The sequence below is a fragment of the Gymnoscopelus microlampas genome (assembly GCF_963454915.1).
Source record: "Gymnoscopelus microlampas genome assembly, chromosome: 16".
Lineage (NCBI taxonomy): Eukaryota > Metazoa > Chordata > Actinopteri > Myctophiformes > Myctophidae > Gymnoscopelus > Gymnoscopelus microlampas.
This window is the reverse complement of record NC_139953.1, coordinates 44,481,460-44,497,378: the sequence shown is the minus strand read 5'-3', so window position 1 is coordinate 44,497,378 and position 15,919 is coordinate 44,481,460. Positions and strand designations below refer to the sequence as shown.

The 15,919-nt window shown below is 40.7% G+C and overlaps 1 protein-coding gene across 1 annotated transcript; it reads right to left on the bottom strand.

Moving 5' to 3' along the window:
- Positions 1-4,094: 4,094 nt before the first annotated feature.
- LOC311063008 (zinc metalloproteinase-disintegrin BlatH1-like) lies at positions 4,095-15,601 on the bottom strand (the record flags this gene model as incomplete). The annotated part of the gene is made up of 12 exons (XM_084082225.1): positions 4,095-4,235; positions 6,013-6,193; positions 7,622-7,744; positions 10,594-10,763; positions 11,499-11,570; positions 12,014-12,076; positions 12,381-12,564; positions 13,481-13,557; positions 13,778-13,856; positions 14,212-14,288; positions 14,548-14,636; positions 15,589-15,601. The coding sequence occupies 12 exons, from the start codon at positions 15,599-15,601 to the stop codon at positions 4,095-4,097; spliced, it is 1,269 nt and encodes a 422-aa protein (XP_083938351.1).
- Positions 15,602-15,919: the final 318 nt, after the last annotated feature.

The window sequence follows — 15,919 nt, the reverse complement described above, 5'->3', positions numbered from 1 at the left end:
TAACTAGATGAACATGTGCTAGGTTGACGTTCTTCAGTCAGTGTTGCCAGATATTGTGAGAGAAATAAGCAACCAGGTCTAAGAAAACAAACCCAAAAGAGGATAACTAGGCCAACTTTACCTAGACATGTACATGGGATATTATATATTTGAAAATTGCCGATCTACAAGCTCACAACGCTTCGCTGCCCATTGTGAGCTTGTAGATCTGCTATTTACAAAAACATCTTGAGGGGGAAAAAGTGCAAAATGTGGAATATTTTTGACAAATATCTGTTAGGGGCTCCCTGGCACAAATTATAATTTCAGATGGGGGACTGTGGAAAAATACATGAACATGTTTGAGAACCACTGGTTTAAACAACAATCAAAACATTTGGAAACAAGCCCAAATATCAACTACATTTTAGAAAGAAGCCGCTTATAATAAGCAGACATGGCAACACTACCATGCTGTTTCAACGTCGTTGTTGGAGATCACACCCACACAGAATCTCCCCTGCCACAAGGAGGGGCAGTAAACCAAAAGCATTATGGTCATTGTAGTAATAAGCAGTCCAGTCAAAACCTAGTCAAACACACAGATTTCATTATTTTTATGGCCATAGGGTGCAAATTTTAAATTGTGCTACTGTTATCTACTACAAATACTATTACCATTGAGTGATTGCAGTTTCTTCCAGGGGTGAAATGCTCCTTTAACTAAAATAACAGAATAGTGAGTGGGTTCTGGGGATACTCATAGGGCAAGGACAATATTAAGGACCCTTTAGTTTTCCCCTAAATATAATTGTTTTATTTAGTTTAGTCAAGAGGATGCTGGCAAACAAAGGCAGAGCAGAGGTTGGCCAGAGAAGCAGTCACAAGTTCGGGAAAACATATATACTGTATTCTATAAATGGCAAGTGAATAAACTATTTTACAGTCAAATCAAAACTTCAACAGCCTAGACAATGAGGGTCAAATTATTTCACATTACTATTAAATCCCAGGAAGTTGTTGATGGTTATTTGAAGCCGATGTTAATTTCAGTGTCACTGAAACATACACAGTTCATGATATTGATTGTCAACTTCAATGGACAACGCACGCCCTCACGCACGCACGCCCTCACGCACACACACACACACACACACACACACACACACACACACACACACACACACACACACACACACACACACACACACACACACACTGATACATACAGCACGGCAGTCCTGTGTGGTTTGCACACACAAGTGGATCTGGCAGTGCAGGAAGATAGTGGAGTAGTTGGTGAAGGTGAACAGCTTGAAGGAGAACCGTGCCATGGAGGAGACACCATTCCCGTCCAGTTCTACTGTAGTGTCATTTTCATTAGGACACCTGGACCACAGGGAAGACCATTGCAATTAAAAAGCAATCTATCACGTAAGCAATAGGATTGAAACGTAAGGGAGAAGATCAGTTTTTGTTAATGTTTATATGAGCAAAAAATTGCCAATTAATGTCTATGTCTGTATAAACAGTCTCAAGAGTTAAGCCAACACTGAGGAATAGACACACACGGGCTGACACGGGCGCCTACAAATTCACGCCCACTTTTGAGACAGCGCCGATACTCGAGCTTGTTGGATGCGCGACTTTGAGGACATTAAATGACACATTTTCGGGTTATTTGGGGTTTCTAGGGGAGGCGAGATCTTAGTTGCCTGTTCTGCCACTAGTGGGTACGCCACTGGTCGGCGCTCGTAAAGACAGTGATGTCACTGAAATGCGACTACTTGTCTGTCTGCCGTCTACCCTCTGCTGTGTTAACATTATGGGTAACCCATTAAATGTGAAACACATCAACTATTAAGAAAACAAGAAGATATGTTGACAAAGACACTCCATACATTTGGAAACATATTTTTATTTAAATCAATATCGTCTCCAGTTAATGTAGGAATATTTTAAAAGCAGGCTAACTCTCATATCCTCTCCTAGGGAATGCATTGGCAGCTGCAGTTCATAGTTCTCACGGACCTCGAGTAGCGGCGCTGTCTCAAAAGTGGGCGTGGAATTTGTAGTTCCTGTGTGTGTCTATTACTGTGTAGATCCAGTATTAATACTCATCACTTTAAATCACACAATAGCTCTCTTACTTCCTAACAATGAGATCCCAGCGGACAGGATAGTCGAAGCGGTTGACAGGCGTGGCCCAGCAGGAGTCCAGAACAGTGGCGATCTGTGGATTGTCAATGCCCATCGATACAACCACAATGTTCATCTTCTGGCCTATGTCCACTCCCTCTTTCCCGGTGTAGGGGTTACTGTAGCCGTCGTCCAAGAATGGGATCATACTCACCTGATAACTGCCGATCCCTGATGGAAGTCTCCTGGACACAATGCTACAGAAAAACCCAAACAAGAAGTGATATAACGTGATCAGAATTAGAAGAGACAAGATATTTTAACCCATTAATAAGGCCTGAGGTTCAAATTCTACAAAATGTCTTCTAAATCCTAACAGTTTTTTGAAAAAACTTATGTTACTATGTATTTGTATATGTATATGTATTTGGCCACGGACCCCCATCTCAAAATGTTTTGTTCCAGGGACCCCCAGAAAAAAATATATATATTCAAAGATTTGCAAAAAAAGTCTTGATTTTTCAAAAATATCAGATCTACAAGCTCGTAGCGCGGCACTCGGTGCCACGCTATGAGCTTGTTTATCTGCTATTTTTGAATAGCCCAAAGAATAAAATAATGCTTTTTAGCTCAAAACTAAAAATAACACAGATGCGTCAGGTCTTAATGGGTTAAGCTATAGTGAAATAATTTGATGCAACATAAGATTTCATTATTTGCTATCACCATTCATATTCAAGACTCAAACGACATACAAAAAGGGAAAGAAGTAATTGTGTGACCTTGTCGATACGGGACAGCATAACCACTACTATACTTTGCCACCTTCTAATGTGTGGGTTAATGGGAAATAAGCGGGTCGTGGTGGAATGAGTTTTGGGAAGGGGCAATGGCATGGTGAGGCTCTCACCTTTGTATGGGGTTAATGCCGACCTCCATAGACACAGACTGGGTCAGAGGGTACTCGCAGCTGAAATCCAGGCGGATGCTCCTCTTGCGACTGATGGGGGAATCATCATGGCGGTCCACCTCACCTTGGATGACATTCTCGTACTTGATGTGGGTCCCATTGCTCTGTCAGGGGGATGACACAATAGCATTAGGGAATGTACATGCTAATTCATACTTAAAAGTGTCCGGCCAACACCTATCTGGCTATACTTGTCAAAAGGGTCATCCGACAAAGCATGAATTAGCGAAAAGAGTGAAGTTGTGAGCTGGAGTTCTTTATTTTTAGGTTAATTTAACGTGTTCAATAGATGCTTTGTAAATTTTGGCTACATCCATTGTGTTTTGCTGCAAAAACAAAATTCCATACAGACTTGAAATAAAGCCCATGTACTTTACTAACTGTTAAAAAGAAACAATATCATTTATACAGTGGAATCATATACAGGTATCTACTGTGTTGATATTTGTAGCAGTTATGTAACACAAAATCTAGACTTTGGACATTTTTACCGTGAGAACTGTCCCACACAGCTCGAGAATGTTATCGAAGTGGAACACCAGCATTCCGTCCTGGAGAGTCCCTTTGCAGGATGAGTCCTTGAGGTGGAGGACCTCGTGGTGGAAGCCAGCTTCAAACAGCTGGCAGCGGAACAGGGAGATGTTGCCAGCACCACCGGCACATGAGACAAATGAATCTATGGAAGAGAGATAAGAATACACATTATATTTTATAATGCAATACACCAATAATGATAACTATGATAGGACTCTGCCAAATTCAAACAGCAACCATTCCACTGCCAAAGCAACTGCATTCATGCAATTAAATGAAAATATATGCAGACCTGTTAACCTATTATACATTGAACATATATTTTGAAACTGGTCCGTCTTTCAGTGTGACCAGTACCGCACCGTAGCTCTCGTTTTTGCGGCGATGGTGGTTCTCATCACAGTAGCAGCCGTAGACGACATCCTTCGGACCACAACGCTCATGCTCGACACAGTCCAGCTCCTCACAGGGATTAGTGGTAGTTGGAGTAGTTGTTGGTGTAGTTGTTGTAGTTGTTGGTGTAGTAGTTGGTGTAGTTGTTGTAGTTGTTGGTGGTGTTGTAGTTGGAGTAGTTGTTGTAGTTGTTGGTGTTGTAGTTGGAGTAGTTGTTGGTCTAGTAGTTGGAGTAGTTGTTGGTGTAGTTGTTGGTGTAGTAGTTGGAGTAGTTGTTGGTCTAGTAGTTGGAGTAGTTGTTGGTCTAGTAGTTGGAGTAGTTGTTGGTGTAGTTGTTGGTCTAGTAGTTGGAGTAGTTGTTGGTCTAGTAGTTGGAGTAGTTGTTGGTCTAGTAGTTGGTGTAGTTGTTGGTCTAGTAGTTGGAGTAGTTGTTGGTCTAGTAGTTGGAGTAGTTGTTGGTCTAGTAGTTGGAGTAGTTGTTGGTCTAGTAGTTGGAGTAGTTGTTGGTCTAGTAGTTGGAGTAGTTGTTGGTGTAGTTGTTGGTCTAGTAGTTGGAGTAGTTGTTGGTCTAGTAGTTGGAGTAGTTGTTGGTCTAGTTGTTGGTCTAGTAGTTGGAGTAGTTGTTGGTCTAGTAGTTGGAGTAGTTGTTGGTCTAGTAGTTGGAGTAGTTGTTGGTCTAGTAGTTGGTGTAGTAGTTGGCGTAGTTGCTGTGGGACGAGTTATATCTGTGGTTGTAGAATTTGTCTCTGGAACTGGTGTGGTTGAACTCTCTGTCAGTGTGCAGCTGGTGGCGTTGCAGCTTGGGTCAGTGCACTCCTGAGTGAACAACCAAAACAATCATTAGGTTGTTATTTTCATAATGCTATTACTGTTATCTCCTTTAACAAACCATGTTATTAATGCCCTTTTGTCTAATGCTCCTCTGTAAGTAAGCCATCATTTACATTTGAAGTCAATCACTTGGAAATATTCCAATAATGTTATGATACTGCTCAGATTTAGGAGAAAACGATTGCACTTTCCAAACTGAAGCTGCAGTTTTCTCTTCCAAATTCTAAATAGGGAAGTAGTATATTGTATGTACCATGTCATTCAGAAAGAGTCAATCCTTGTGGTACTGTAATGTCCTCACACTCTTGTAACTGATCTGAGCTGCAGCGAGTATACGACCGGAATGCATGCATCTGATCACATTTGATTACGTTTGGTTAGCCCCAGCCGAGCGCCCTTGCATTCTTTCTGTTCACTCTTATTCAGCCTCAATAATTAAATTACATGTAATTACATGTAATTAGATTTAACCCCCAGTGACTTCACATCAGGAGATTTGAGTAGAAGTGCGATGTAATAGTAGTACTTAAAAAGAACAATTCTGATATAAGGTACAGTTACAGTCAAAACAAACACACCTAAGATTTCTGCCATTACACACCACTATGTTATTCATACAATATTTCTTCATATACTTTTAGTAGCACCTCTTTCTAATATCGCCATTCTAGGGTCAAAGACAGTTGTCATGGGTTTGAGAATTCCCTGGCACTCTATGTGCTATATGGACCGACCAATAACATCTACAGTACACATCTGCATCCTGTAGGGCCCCTGTCAGCCCAGGGCCCTGGACTTTTCCCTGCTAGTTTTCACCCATATTCAAGTGTTGTATGTTGCTGAACTTGTACGCAATTAGAATTGTTACTCCCTATGAAGCAATTGTCTGTCTGTCTGTCTGTCTGTCTGTCTGTCTGTCTGTCTGTCTGTCTGTCTGTCTCAAGTACTTTACTTAAGTACCCTTTTGAGGATTCTCTCTCTCTCTCTCTCTCTCTCTCTCTCTCTCTCTCTCTCTCTCTCTCTCTCTCTCTCTCTCTCTTTCTCTTTCTCTCTCTCTCTCTCTCTCTCTCTCTCTCTCTCGTACTTTGCTCTGGATAAGGGGAACATAGGAGCTGAAAGACGAAAACATTTAAATAAATGCCTAAATGCTCTGATTTGCTGTTTACCTCCAGACTGCCACAATCGCACTCCTCTCCCCTCTCCAGAAATCCATTCCCACATCGCGGAGGAGCCACAACGTCTTTGTAGTCCGGCTTGTCTAGCATACAGTCAGGTTCCTCTGAAGTCAGAAACGTTTCGTAGTAGGCACTGCTACAGTTACTGAAGGAGCTAGGATGGGACCAGGTGCTTGATAAAAAAGGGCAACATAGAGTACACAGACTGTCAGACAGTCTCTCAAAAATATATACTGTATGACTATTAACATACACATGATTTTTTTTACATGAATAATAATAAGTGGGGAAGGGAATGTGTTTAAAAAAAGTTTTTATATAAAACAAAATAAGAATAAAAAAATGAGACGCTGCATTTTTTTGTCCCACTAGGAGTGGGGCTCTGAGGATGCCCTATGTTAAATCCTGCACCAAGGACGTGCTGGGCCCATAATTCAACCTGGGAATCTAGGCCGCGCGCAAGAGATTTTTTGCCTCCGGCTGCGTGGCGAGGTCCCAAATACTAACCGATGAGCGGTATATTTTTATTTATAATAAAAAATAATCAATTTTATTATTTATAATAAAAATATACAATGAAAAATGTACAGTAAAAAAAAATATATATATATAAATATATATATATATATATTTAAACGGCGGACCTGGTCGGCCTGGAATGGAGCGGCCGTTCGGGAATTGTCCCAAATTTCCCAGAGGCCAGCACGTCCCTGCCCTGCACAAAGCACAGCACGAGTGTTGCTTGTGAGCATCATGTGGGCCGATGGGTATATTGGTTTTAAAATGAGGTGTAGCTAGGCAAATTGTTGCCACATTGCTATGTTACGGAGAGTGAATACAATTAGAAAGTAATAATGCTTTAGACCAGCTCTGACCTGGTCTAGTCTGTCTGGCACAGTATTTCCTTGCTATAAAGAGTGCATTGGGAGTTGTGCGGGCTCACCACTCCAAGGACCTGTCCCTCACAGAACAAGAGTGTCACTGTTAACAGTACTTGTCTTGTCAGGCTGTAACAGGCATTGGCCATCTTTCCTCAGCAGAAAACCGTTTGCTTCTCACCATCATCATGCAAGTGCATGGTGATGGCTTATAAGGGGAATGGGAGAAGACACTCTGATAATCCTACTATAATTCTAGTAACCTCTGTCTGTCTGTCTGTCTGTCTGTCTGTCTGTCTGTCTGTCTGTCTGTCTGTAGTGGTAGGTCTCTGTAGTGGTAGGTGAAACTACCCGGGTTCTCCTCAGTGGCTGGACCAATTGCTCTGATTTTGCACACAGCCATTGACCATTACCATCTGAACTTAACTGTGCATTCTGTTTTTTGATTTCATCAAATCTCAGCTTCTTATTAGCGTTTATGTGTCAAACAATGTCGCCTCCCGGGTTGCCAGATCATGTGCGCATATCCCCCACGGATGCGCCGACCGGGTATGGTCTAGTTCTAATAATTCATTTAATGCTCCAAACATAGATATGACTAATAGATGAGAATAAATAAAATCCCCTTTGTACATTGCGCCTTACTTTGTGGCCTGACTATCTGCCATGCCATTTAACTAGCAAAATTGGGGATGGACACGCGTCAATGGGGCCCTTTGTACCTGATTGAAGATTCCATAATGCATCTGACTCCGGAACAAGCACATCCCTCAACATCCACATCATGGCGCATACCCAAGTTGTGGCCCATCTCATGGGCCAGCGTCGCCCCTACGACGATGGCCCTGGTTGTCCAATCCTGAAAAAAGTAACCAAACAAGCCATTAGTCAATCCAAAGCCAAGCAAAAAACTATTTTAACTAACTTTTATTAGAAACAAACTGTGAGGTTCATCTTGAATACCCTTTATATGTACTTTTGCCCTTTATATACTTAATTGACCATGGTCCCCCAGGGCTCTACACGTGCATGGTGCCTGTTTTCCCACTACGCCACATCTCTTTGCTGTAAATAGTAGATTTACAAGCTCGCAACGCTGCACAGATAATCAGCCATCAGCTTATTATTGATCATAAAGAGCTAATAGACAGAGCTTGACTATGTTGCGACTACATGACTACGTCCAACGCAATGCTACATTTTGTATTATAGACTACATTGGATGATATTTGTTGCAATCTAACCCATATTCATGTCCTGCGATCTGTAGAACTGAAAATATAGCTCCTGCTGTTTTGTAGTAAGACTTATTTTGGTCTGTATTTCTGTAACCGACCACAAGTCTGTTTCTTTTCTTGATTTTTCTCCCCACCACTAATATACTTCCTGTTACGGCCGGTGGCCGTTATGGTTATTATTATTATTATTATGTGTGCTATGGTATTAGGCTGTGTGGTTACATTCCCTATCCACAAGTTTCCTAGGCTGTGTGGGCATCACTTCCTGTGGATATCATTGGATTTCATTGGATTTCATTGGATCAAATCGACGGGAGCGCTGGGCTTCGGCTTGATTGCCCCATTCGTTCCTTCCTCGGCATGGGGGCGTGGTCTGCCGACGGATCGTCACGTGGGGAGTGATCGCCCCCACGGATTGGTCGTCTCACCCCGTCGGCATGACAACGATCAGCTGAGAGGCCGGTGACCGCCCATATAAGCTCAGTCTGTCTCTGACAGCCAACAGCACTACACTACGTGCTAGCGGAGTTCTGTCCCTCCATTCCCCCGCCACCGACCAATGACTATGGTGCCTTGAAGATCCTCTCGAGGAGTCTTTTCTTTTGTTAAGTTATTTATCTTTTATTATTGGTTAGCCTATGTTAGTTCCTTTGTGCTGTATTATTTTGTGTTTCACGTCAAAGCCATTATATCACACATTTGTCATCCATTCTTTGGGTTAATAAATTCACTATATTTACAAATGTTGTTTCCATCAATTATGGTACGACTCTTACCCTAGACCTCACGGGTCGTAACACTTCCTCTTCTTACAACACATTGAGGATGCATGCCGGGTTTATGACAAAATAAATAAAAAAACGCTAAAGAGAAAATAACCATACAATATTTCTAAAGCGTCAAATGATACGACTGAAGACCTTGTACAAACCCATGGATCATAAAATCTCTTTAGACTCTGTGATCATTATTATTATTCTATTTTTTTTAACACTCATTTAACTATCTAGGTTTACCAAGACTCATTTCATGTACAGCAAGGTTGAGGATGGGGAATTTGCTAGAATTGCTCACTCTCAACTGTTAGACTTAGTCACTCTAGGGCTGCACAATCCATCATGTAGTGATTTCAGTTTTAGTAATTAGTAATACGATATAGGTAGGCAATGTCTAGCAATGTTGACTCATTTAATTTAATTTACAAAGCCAGTGTGGTAAATTACATGGTCAAGATGTTTATAGACGTAGCATACCGTTTATGTAAGTAATACAATACACATGTGATCTAATTTGTTTCAGAACAGCTACTAATCACAATCAATAATCGTTATCACAATATCTAACAAAGTAACAGCACTCGAATATCAGTTACAATTGTTGCTGAGTTCCTTACAGTACCTAGCCTGGTAAACCCTCCCTCCGGAAATCTCATTTCCATTTGATTCCTGGAATCAAATGGAAATGAGATTTCCGTAGGGAGGGTTTACCAGGCTATACAGTACCTGTACAATCCCAGATGAGTGACTTGAGCAGAGGGTTGAAACAAAAGCACGTCCTATAATACTTCCTTCAAAGTCCATACCACTGAAAAACATGGAAAGCACATTATCAACTGTTGGAAGAAAATAATACCTCAAGGTTTTGTACGCTATAAGGGAGTCATTTGCGTTCCTATAATGATAAAATAAATACAATTTCCACCCACAGTTATTAGTTGATTAAATATTAATAGACGTTCCAGGGACCCTGGAACAAAATATGTTCAGATGGGGGGTCCGCGGCCAAATACATATAATTGTGGGGGTCCTTGACATGAAAAGATCTGAGAACCACTGATATAGCAACAACATACGTTTTTCAGAAAACTGTTACGATTTAGAAGACATTTATAGATGCATTCCCGGATTGAATGGGTTAATGTCAAATATTTTTGTGCAAAGGATGCTGACAACAGATAGTGTAGTGGTTATGACCCCTGTCTCTGGGTGTGCTGCTTGCCTTTCCTGGCCTAGAATTGTGTCTTCTCTCCTCTACCTCAGGGTTGGAGTTTTGTGGGAGCCAGTGTGAGCTGAGCTCCCATAAAGAGGGGTCTTTAGCTCCCATGTCTGTGGGGGGCCCCACGTCTGTGGGGGCCGCAAATACATTTTCAGAGCATGTTTATTTTAATGATCAATCAATCGATTGTGTTCGGCCTTGAATCAATGGAACTAACGTAGTATACTTTAAGTTCTTATTTATCTGTCTCACAAATAAAACGTATAATAACTAATAATAATACCGTGTCATTTTTATTTTATTTTATTTCCTTCATATTAATGTTTATTATCTAAATTTTAGTGTTTTTGCCAATTATTTGGGTGCCCACTTGCAATATCCTCCCGGACCACAGGTTGAGAATCGTTGAAATCCACAACATTCTGGGATCCTGATAAATGTCATATTCAAACTAGGCTGACCTGATCAGATGTGCATTGTCATGGTTCTTCCTCTTCAACAGGTCACTGTTCCTCCATTCATTGAAAGCGTACAGCGTGGTTATACTGTTTTGTGAAACATTGAACTGGTCCCTGATGGACCACACCTCCAGACCCACCAGGGCGATGAAGGTGTTCAGAGGTTTGTACACCTGCAGCCATCACCAGTGGTAGAAAAAATAATCAAATGTTTTACTTCAGTAAAAGTATCAATACAGTAATGAAGAAATAAAGTCCAGTTTTCAGAATTTACTTGAGTAAATTAAAAGTACAAAGGTATTTGCCTCAAAATGTACTTGAAGTACCAACAGTAAATGTACTCATTGTGCAGAATGTCCCATTTGCCCCAAGTTCAAAATGTATACATCTTTTGAAAATAGCAGATCTACAAGCTCACAATGTGTTGCATCGTGACACATTGTGGCTGATGCCATGCTCATTGTATTGGTGAAAGTTACAGTAAATAATACTACCAATAGGATGAGGATCAATGAACTGAATTAATAGAGGAATGTCCTACTTTTGCCACATCTGTGCTCTCACAAACAGTGAGAACTCAGGCATGCATAGATAGCAAAAACTTTGGTATAAATATGGCAGTAAGAAAATACATCTGAAATGGATGTGACACAAAAATACTCATTATAACTAAAATTATCATTGAGGTTTTACTGACTACAACAACAAACAATAAGCTAAATTTGACGCACACTACAAGGTGTGTTGGAAATGTCAACATTCATATCAAATCAAATCTAAATAGCCAGTTCCTCAGCAGCATTCTGATGTATATTAGTTCACGGGTTACGACGTGTCCTACTGTATAAGGTATGATTGCGCTCAGGGAAAATCTCCCTGAAAATGTGTTTTTTAATGACGTAACTCACCATATTGACAAAGTTGACCATTTCGAATATCCTCTTTCGGAGTTCCGCTTCATCTTGCTGCAATTTATCGTACTGCAACATAAAGTTAGAGTGACCTCATTTCCTGTTTTGTATGTCTTACTCACCGGTTTGATTCCTCAGACATTAGTGGTATGATTTATCTGATAGGTGGTCTACTTATTAAGGAGGTTGAAGATATGAAGAGAGTCATTTTAAGACTAAAAGCTTAATATGGTTTGTTTTAGTCTGCTTAGGTGCCAGATGGGTGTGTGGTTCGCCACAGGACAGTGCAATGAGTTTCTTAAGTTTATGCAATCAGAGTAAAACATCTAAATGTCAGTTTTCTGTGACATGAAACAGTGTGAAAAACTCTGGTGCGGCAAACAGGATAAAACTAAATGCTAAAACTGTTTTGCAACTCATGTCTGACTCAGGACTGATAACAATCTTGCAACCAGCCTGGCCCATGTCTGACAGTGACATTGTCTGAGGTGGTAACATGAAGCTTATCTTACCTCACTTTTATCGGCAACCAGGTAGAGCTCAATGTATTTCTGCTTTTGGAACATAGACTGACCCTAGCGGAAGAACAAATACAACCGGCAAAGTCATGTTTAATAGTCCTGTGATATCAGGCAACAGACATCATAACAATACTAATAATTATCATTTTTATTATTATAATGCAATTTTGAGATTAATTAAATTTAACAATACCCCTAAAGTTAGACTAAAATATAGTATATAGTAAGTAAATACATTAATTAGTTAAAAAGGGTAAATAAACAAATAACAAGCAAATTAATTAAATAAGTCAATTAAATGAATACATAAATAAAATTAAATAAGGATGTAAAGTAGAAGAAGTGCTGAGGTTTTTACCGCAAATCGCGAGCGGCTGCGGCCTGTCAGGGGCTCAAACTCGTCGCTCCAGCTGGTGTTGGTGACACCACACGTCATGGGCTTGGAGCTCTGGTCCTCATATTTCATTACTGCATGGTCTCCCGTGTCCTCGCCCGACAAGGGCTCAATCAGGTAGCGTTGCGCCGCTGTTTTGAAGTAGCCCCTGAAATATAAGATATTGTATAGCATGAGTTCTCAAAGTGGGGCCGAGCGACCCCCAGGGGTACTTGAGAGGAATCCAGGGGGTCCTCAGCAAAAAAAATAAAATAGTATCACAATCACTTTAACCCATTAAGACCTGAAGCCAAATCTACAAATCTCTTCTAATTCACAACAGTATTCTGAAAAAAACGTATGTTTCTATATCAGTGGTGCTCAAACCTTTTCATGTCAAGGACCCCCAAAATGATATGCATTTGGTCGCGGACCGCCATCTTGTTATGTTCGCTTTAAAACAATATATATTCAAAGATTTGCACACATTTTCACGATTTTTCAAAAATAGCAGATCTACAAGCTCATAGCGCGGCACTCGGTGCCGTGTCGCATCACAACACATTGTGAGCTTGTAGATCTATTTTAGAAAGATCTTGAAAGAAATGTGGAATATTTTTTTTAAGATTTGGGGTCCCAGGCACAACGCATTTTCAGATGGAGGTTCACTCAAGGGTCAAGGGTCCTTGACATGAAAAAGTTAGAGAATCACTGCAGCAGAGTGATTGAGAACCGTGTCTCAGGAACAAATTAACTCCTGCTTTGGTAGGGACTGTATCCTACTTGAGCAAAACGGATATGGGTGGAACCCTCTCTCTGATTCGAGATTCTACAGATAAAGGGCATGTAGTAGCATGCACCAGCAGTTATTTAACTTTCCTTCACATTATTCCATCTTGTCTCACTGTTGTTGTTTTGTCTAAGTGAAGTTGTAGTGCTTGTCTAATGCCTTTTTAGTGTACAGCTTAACTGTAAAGTAAATGTCCCATATATAGCAGTAATGAACAACTGAGTTGTATTATCTATTATTTAAAATAAGGTGTAAGTTGTCAGAGATATGCTGTATTGTAAGCGTGGGACCTCACCTGAGTCCATCACAGGTGCTGATGCTGACCGTTGATTCACTCTCGTTCACAATCTTGCCATGATAGTAGCAGTGATCCTAAAAGAGAACATGATTAGTGATGAATTGATTCATTTGACTGGACAGGTCTCTCACTTGGAACCATCCATATCATGGAAATGTTAGGTTCCGTTCCATCTATATAGACTCTATATATTATATATATATATAATTTACTCTCTATGTTATAGAGAGTAAATTTGTAGATTTGTTTTGGCTATATTGGCTTTTTAATGTTCCCTGAAGGTAGGCCACTTACAATGTCAGTAGGAGTTGTGGTGACTGGTGTGTTGTCTTTCCGGTAGTAGGTTTCACTGTAGTCTGCACCAAGTAATTCTCTGAGAAGTACAAAGACAGAAATGGACAGAATGGTCACGTCATGCCAGTATGTAATCTATTCTTAAGAAGTTGACATTTTTGTCTATGTGTGAGAACCAGCCTCACGTGATGTGTAGGATGTGTTTTTTTGTGTGGCTGGTTTTAAGAGGAGCTGTAGATTTTGATGTGCAAATCATTTGTTCCATTCGAGTGTATTAAGTGATATAACCTGACAGACAGGCTAGTCAATACTAGACAGACAGACAGACAGACAGACAGACAGACAGACAGACAGACAGACAGACAGACAGACAGACACAGTAGAAAGGATACAACACAAATTTGATTTTACAATCCTAATCAGGTGTGATTCACCTGTTTTTCTCCAGATGCATCTCAATGTCTTTGCCATCCACCTTCATGGCATATTTCATGGTTTCTGGCCTGGCGGACTGAGGGGGAATCATAACAAGGAACAATAAATAGATAGTCTACATCCGCAATGCTGATTCAACATGAACAATTTTGGTCAGGAAGTTTGGTCAAAAAAGCTAGACAGAAATCTTGATTGTGATGAAGTGTCTGACCATTATGCCATTGTTGACCACATCTCTGTTGTTCTTATATCAACCAACCTGAACCAGAAAGGTGGACAGTGGTATTATTGAGGCAAAGCATGTATGCTTTACTGTGTGACATCTTTTATTTTACCTCTGCGTCTCTCCTTTGCACTGTGTGCAGTCTGATTGGACGAACCAACTGGTAGTTTGTCACCCCCTCAAGCTCAGGGACAATACTCACTGTAGGGAGAGAAGACACACATGGAGAGAAGACAGGAATTCATTAAGAAAGAATGCTATCACCTGGAGCCACACAGTCATCATGACCATACTTAATATAAGGTTAACTAAGGCGCAGCCTGCTGTCTTTTTTTCTTTTTTCTTTTCTTTTTTTACATAGAACCAGGAGATAACATGATCCGAAGATGTACTGCTCCGTTCACTTCCTGGTTAAAGTATTTGGGAAATATTCTGTATCTCGGCTCCTGTGTGTATTTTTGGCGAGACAAGCTATTTTCAACGGCGCATAACACGCAAACGGGAAGTTCTGGATTGTTTTTTTGTTTTTTTTGGAAACACAGTGAAACCCTCCGTGATTAGCAACCATCTGGGGATCGATCGTACTGGAGATAAATAGAGGTTTGGTGTAGAAGAAAAAAGAGCAGACTAAGTACAGAGCCAATGTGTTGAGGTTTTAAGGGGTTAAATGTTTGAAAATACACATTAACATGAATCCAACATATTAAAGGACGACTTCACCCATTTTCCACCTATCTTCATATAATTGGTCCTCACTAATGCTCATGATGAAATGATACCATTTTATCATGAGCCTTTTATCATGGGCCTTCATCCTACTCCTCCCGACCAACACTCCCTGCTGACAGGCGCCACCCCAGCCTGTAGGGGTACGTGCAATGACCGTTTTATTACCCTCCCGCGAACACGGGCCAATTGGGTTCGCATAGACGCCCGACAAAGCCGGCTGCACCACGGAGGATTCGAACCCACAACCTCCGTGGTGTGGGCAGGAACTTTACCACTGCGCCAGCCGATCGCCCCTATCATTCTTCTTTTAATTCACTTCTTAAAATGCACTTTTATTAAAAGGCCCGTCCATAATTCAACTTTTTGAAATTGTATTGTTTGACGAATTACGTGAAATGTTTTGCTGATATTGAGTTGAACTTACCAGAGGCCACCATACCTGCAAAGTAAATAAAAAAATGAATACATGCATACAAACACAGATTGAAAACAAAACACCGCAATAACCACAGTATGTAGTTACTGTAGTGTAGGTTACATTTTCAGATATATCAACACACAAAGGACAATAATCTACTTACTTATTATCGCTAAAAGCAATACGGGCAACATATTGGCAGGATTCTAGTCTCCTCACCAGCCTGCTGAGAACAGAATTGTTATTTTTATTAATTTTCAATTGTCTAGAGACTATGTTTTCGCTCGTGTCTGTCTGTCCGTGTGTCCGTCCATCCGTGGGTTTGTCTGTGAGCAGC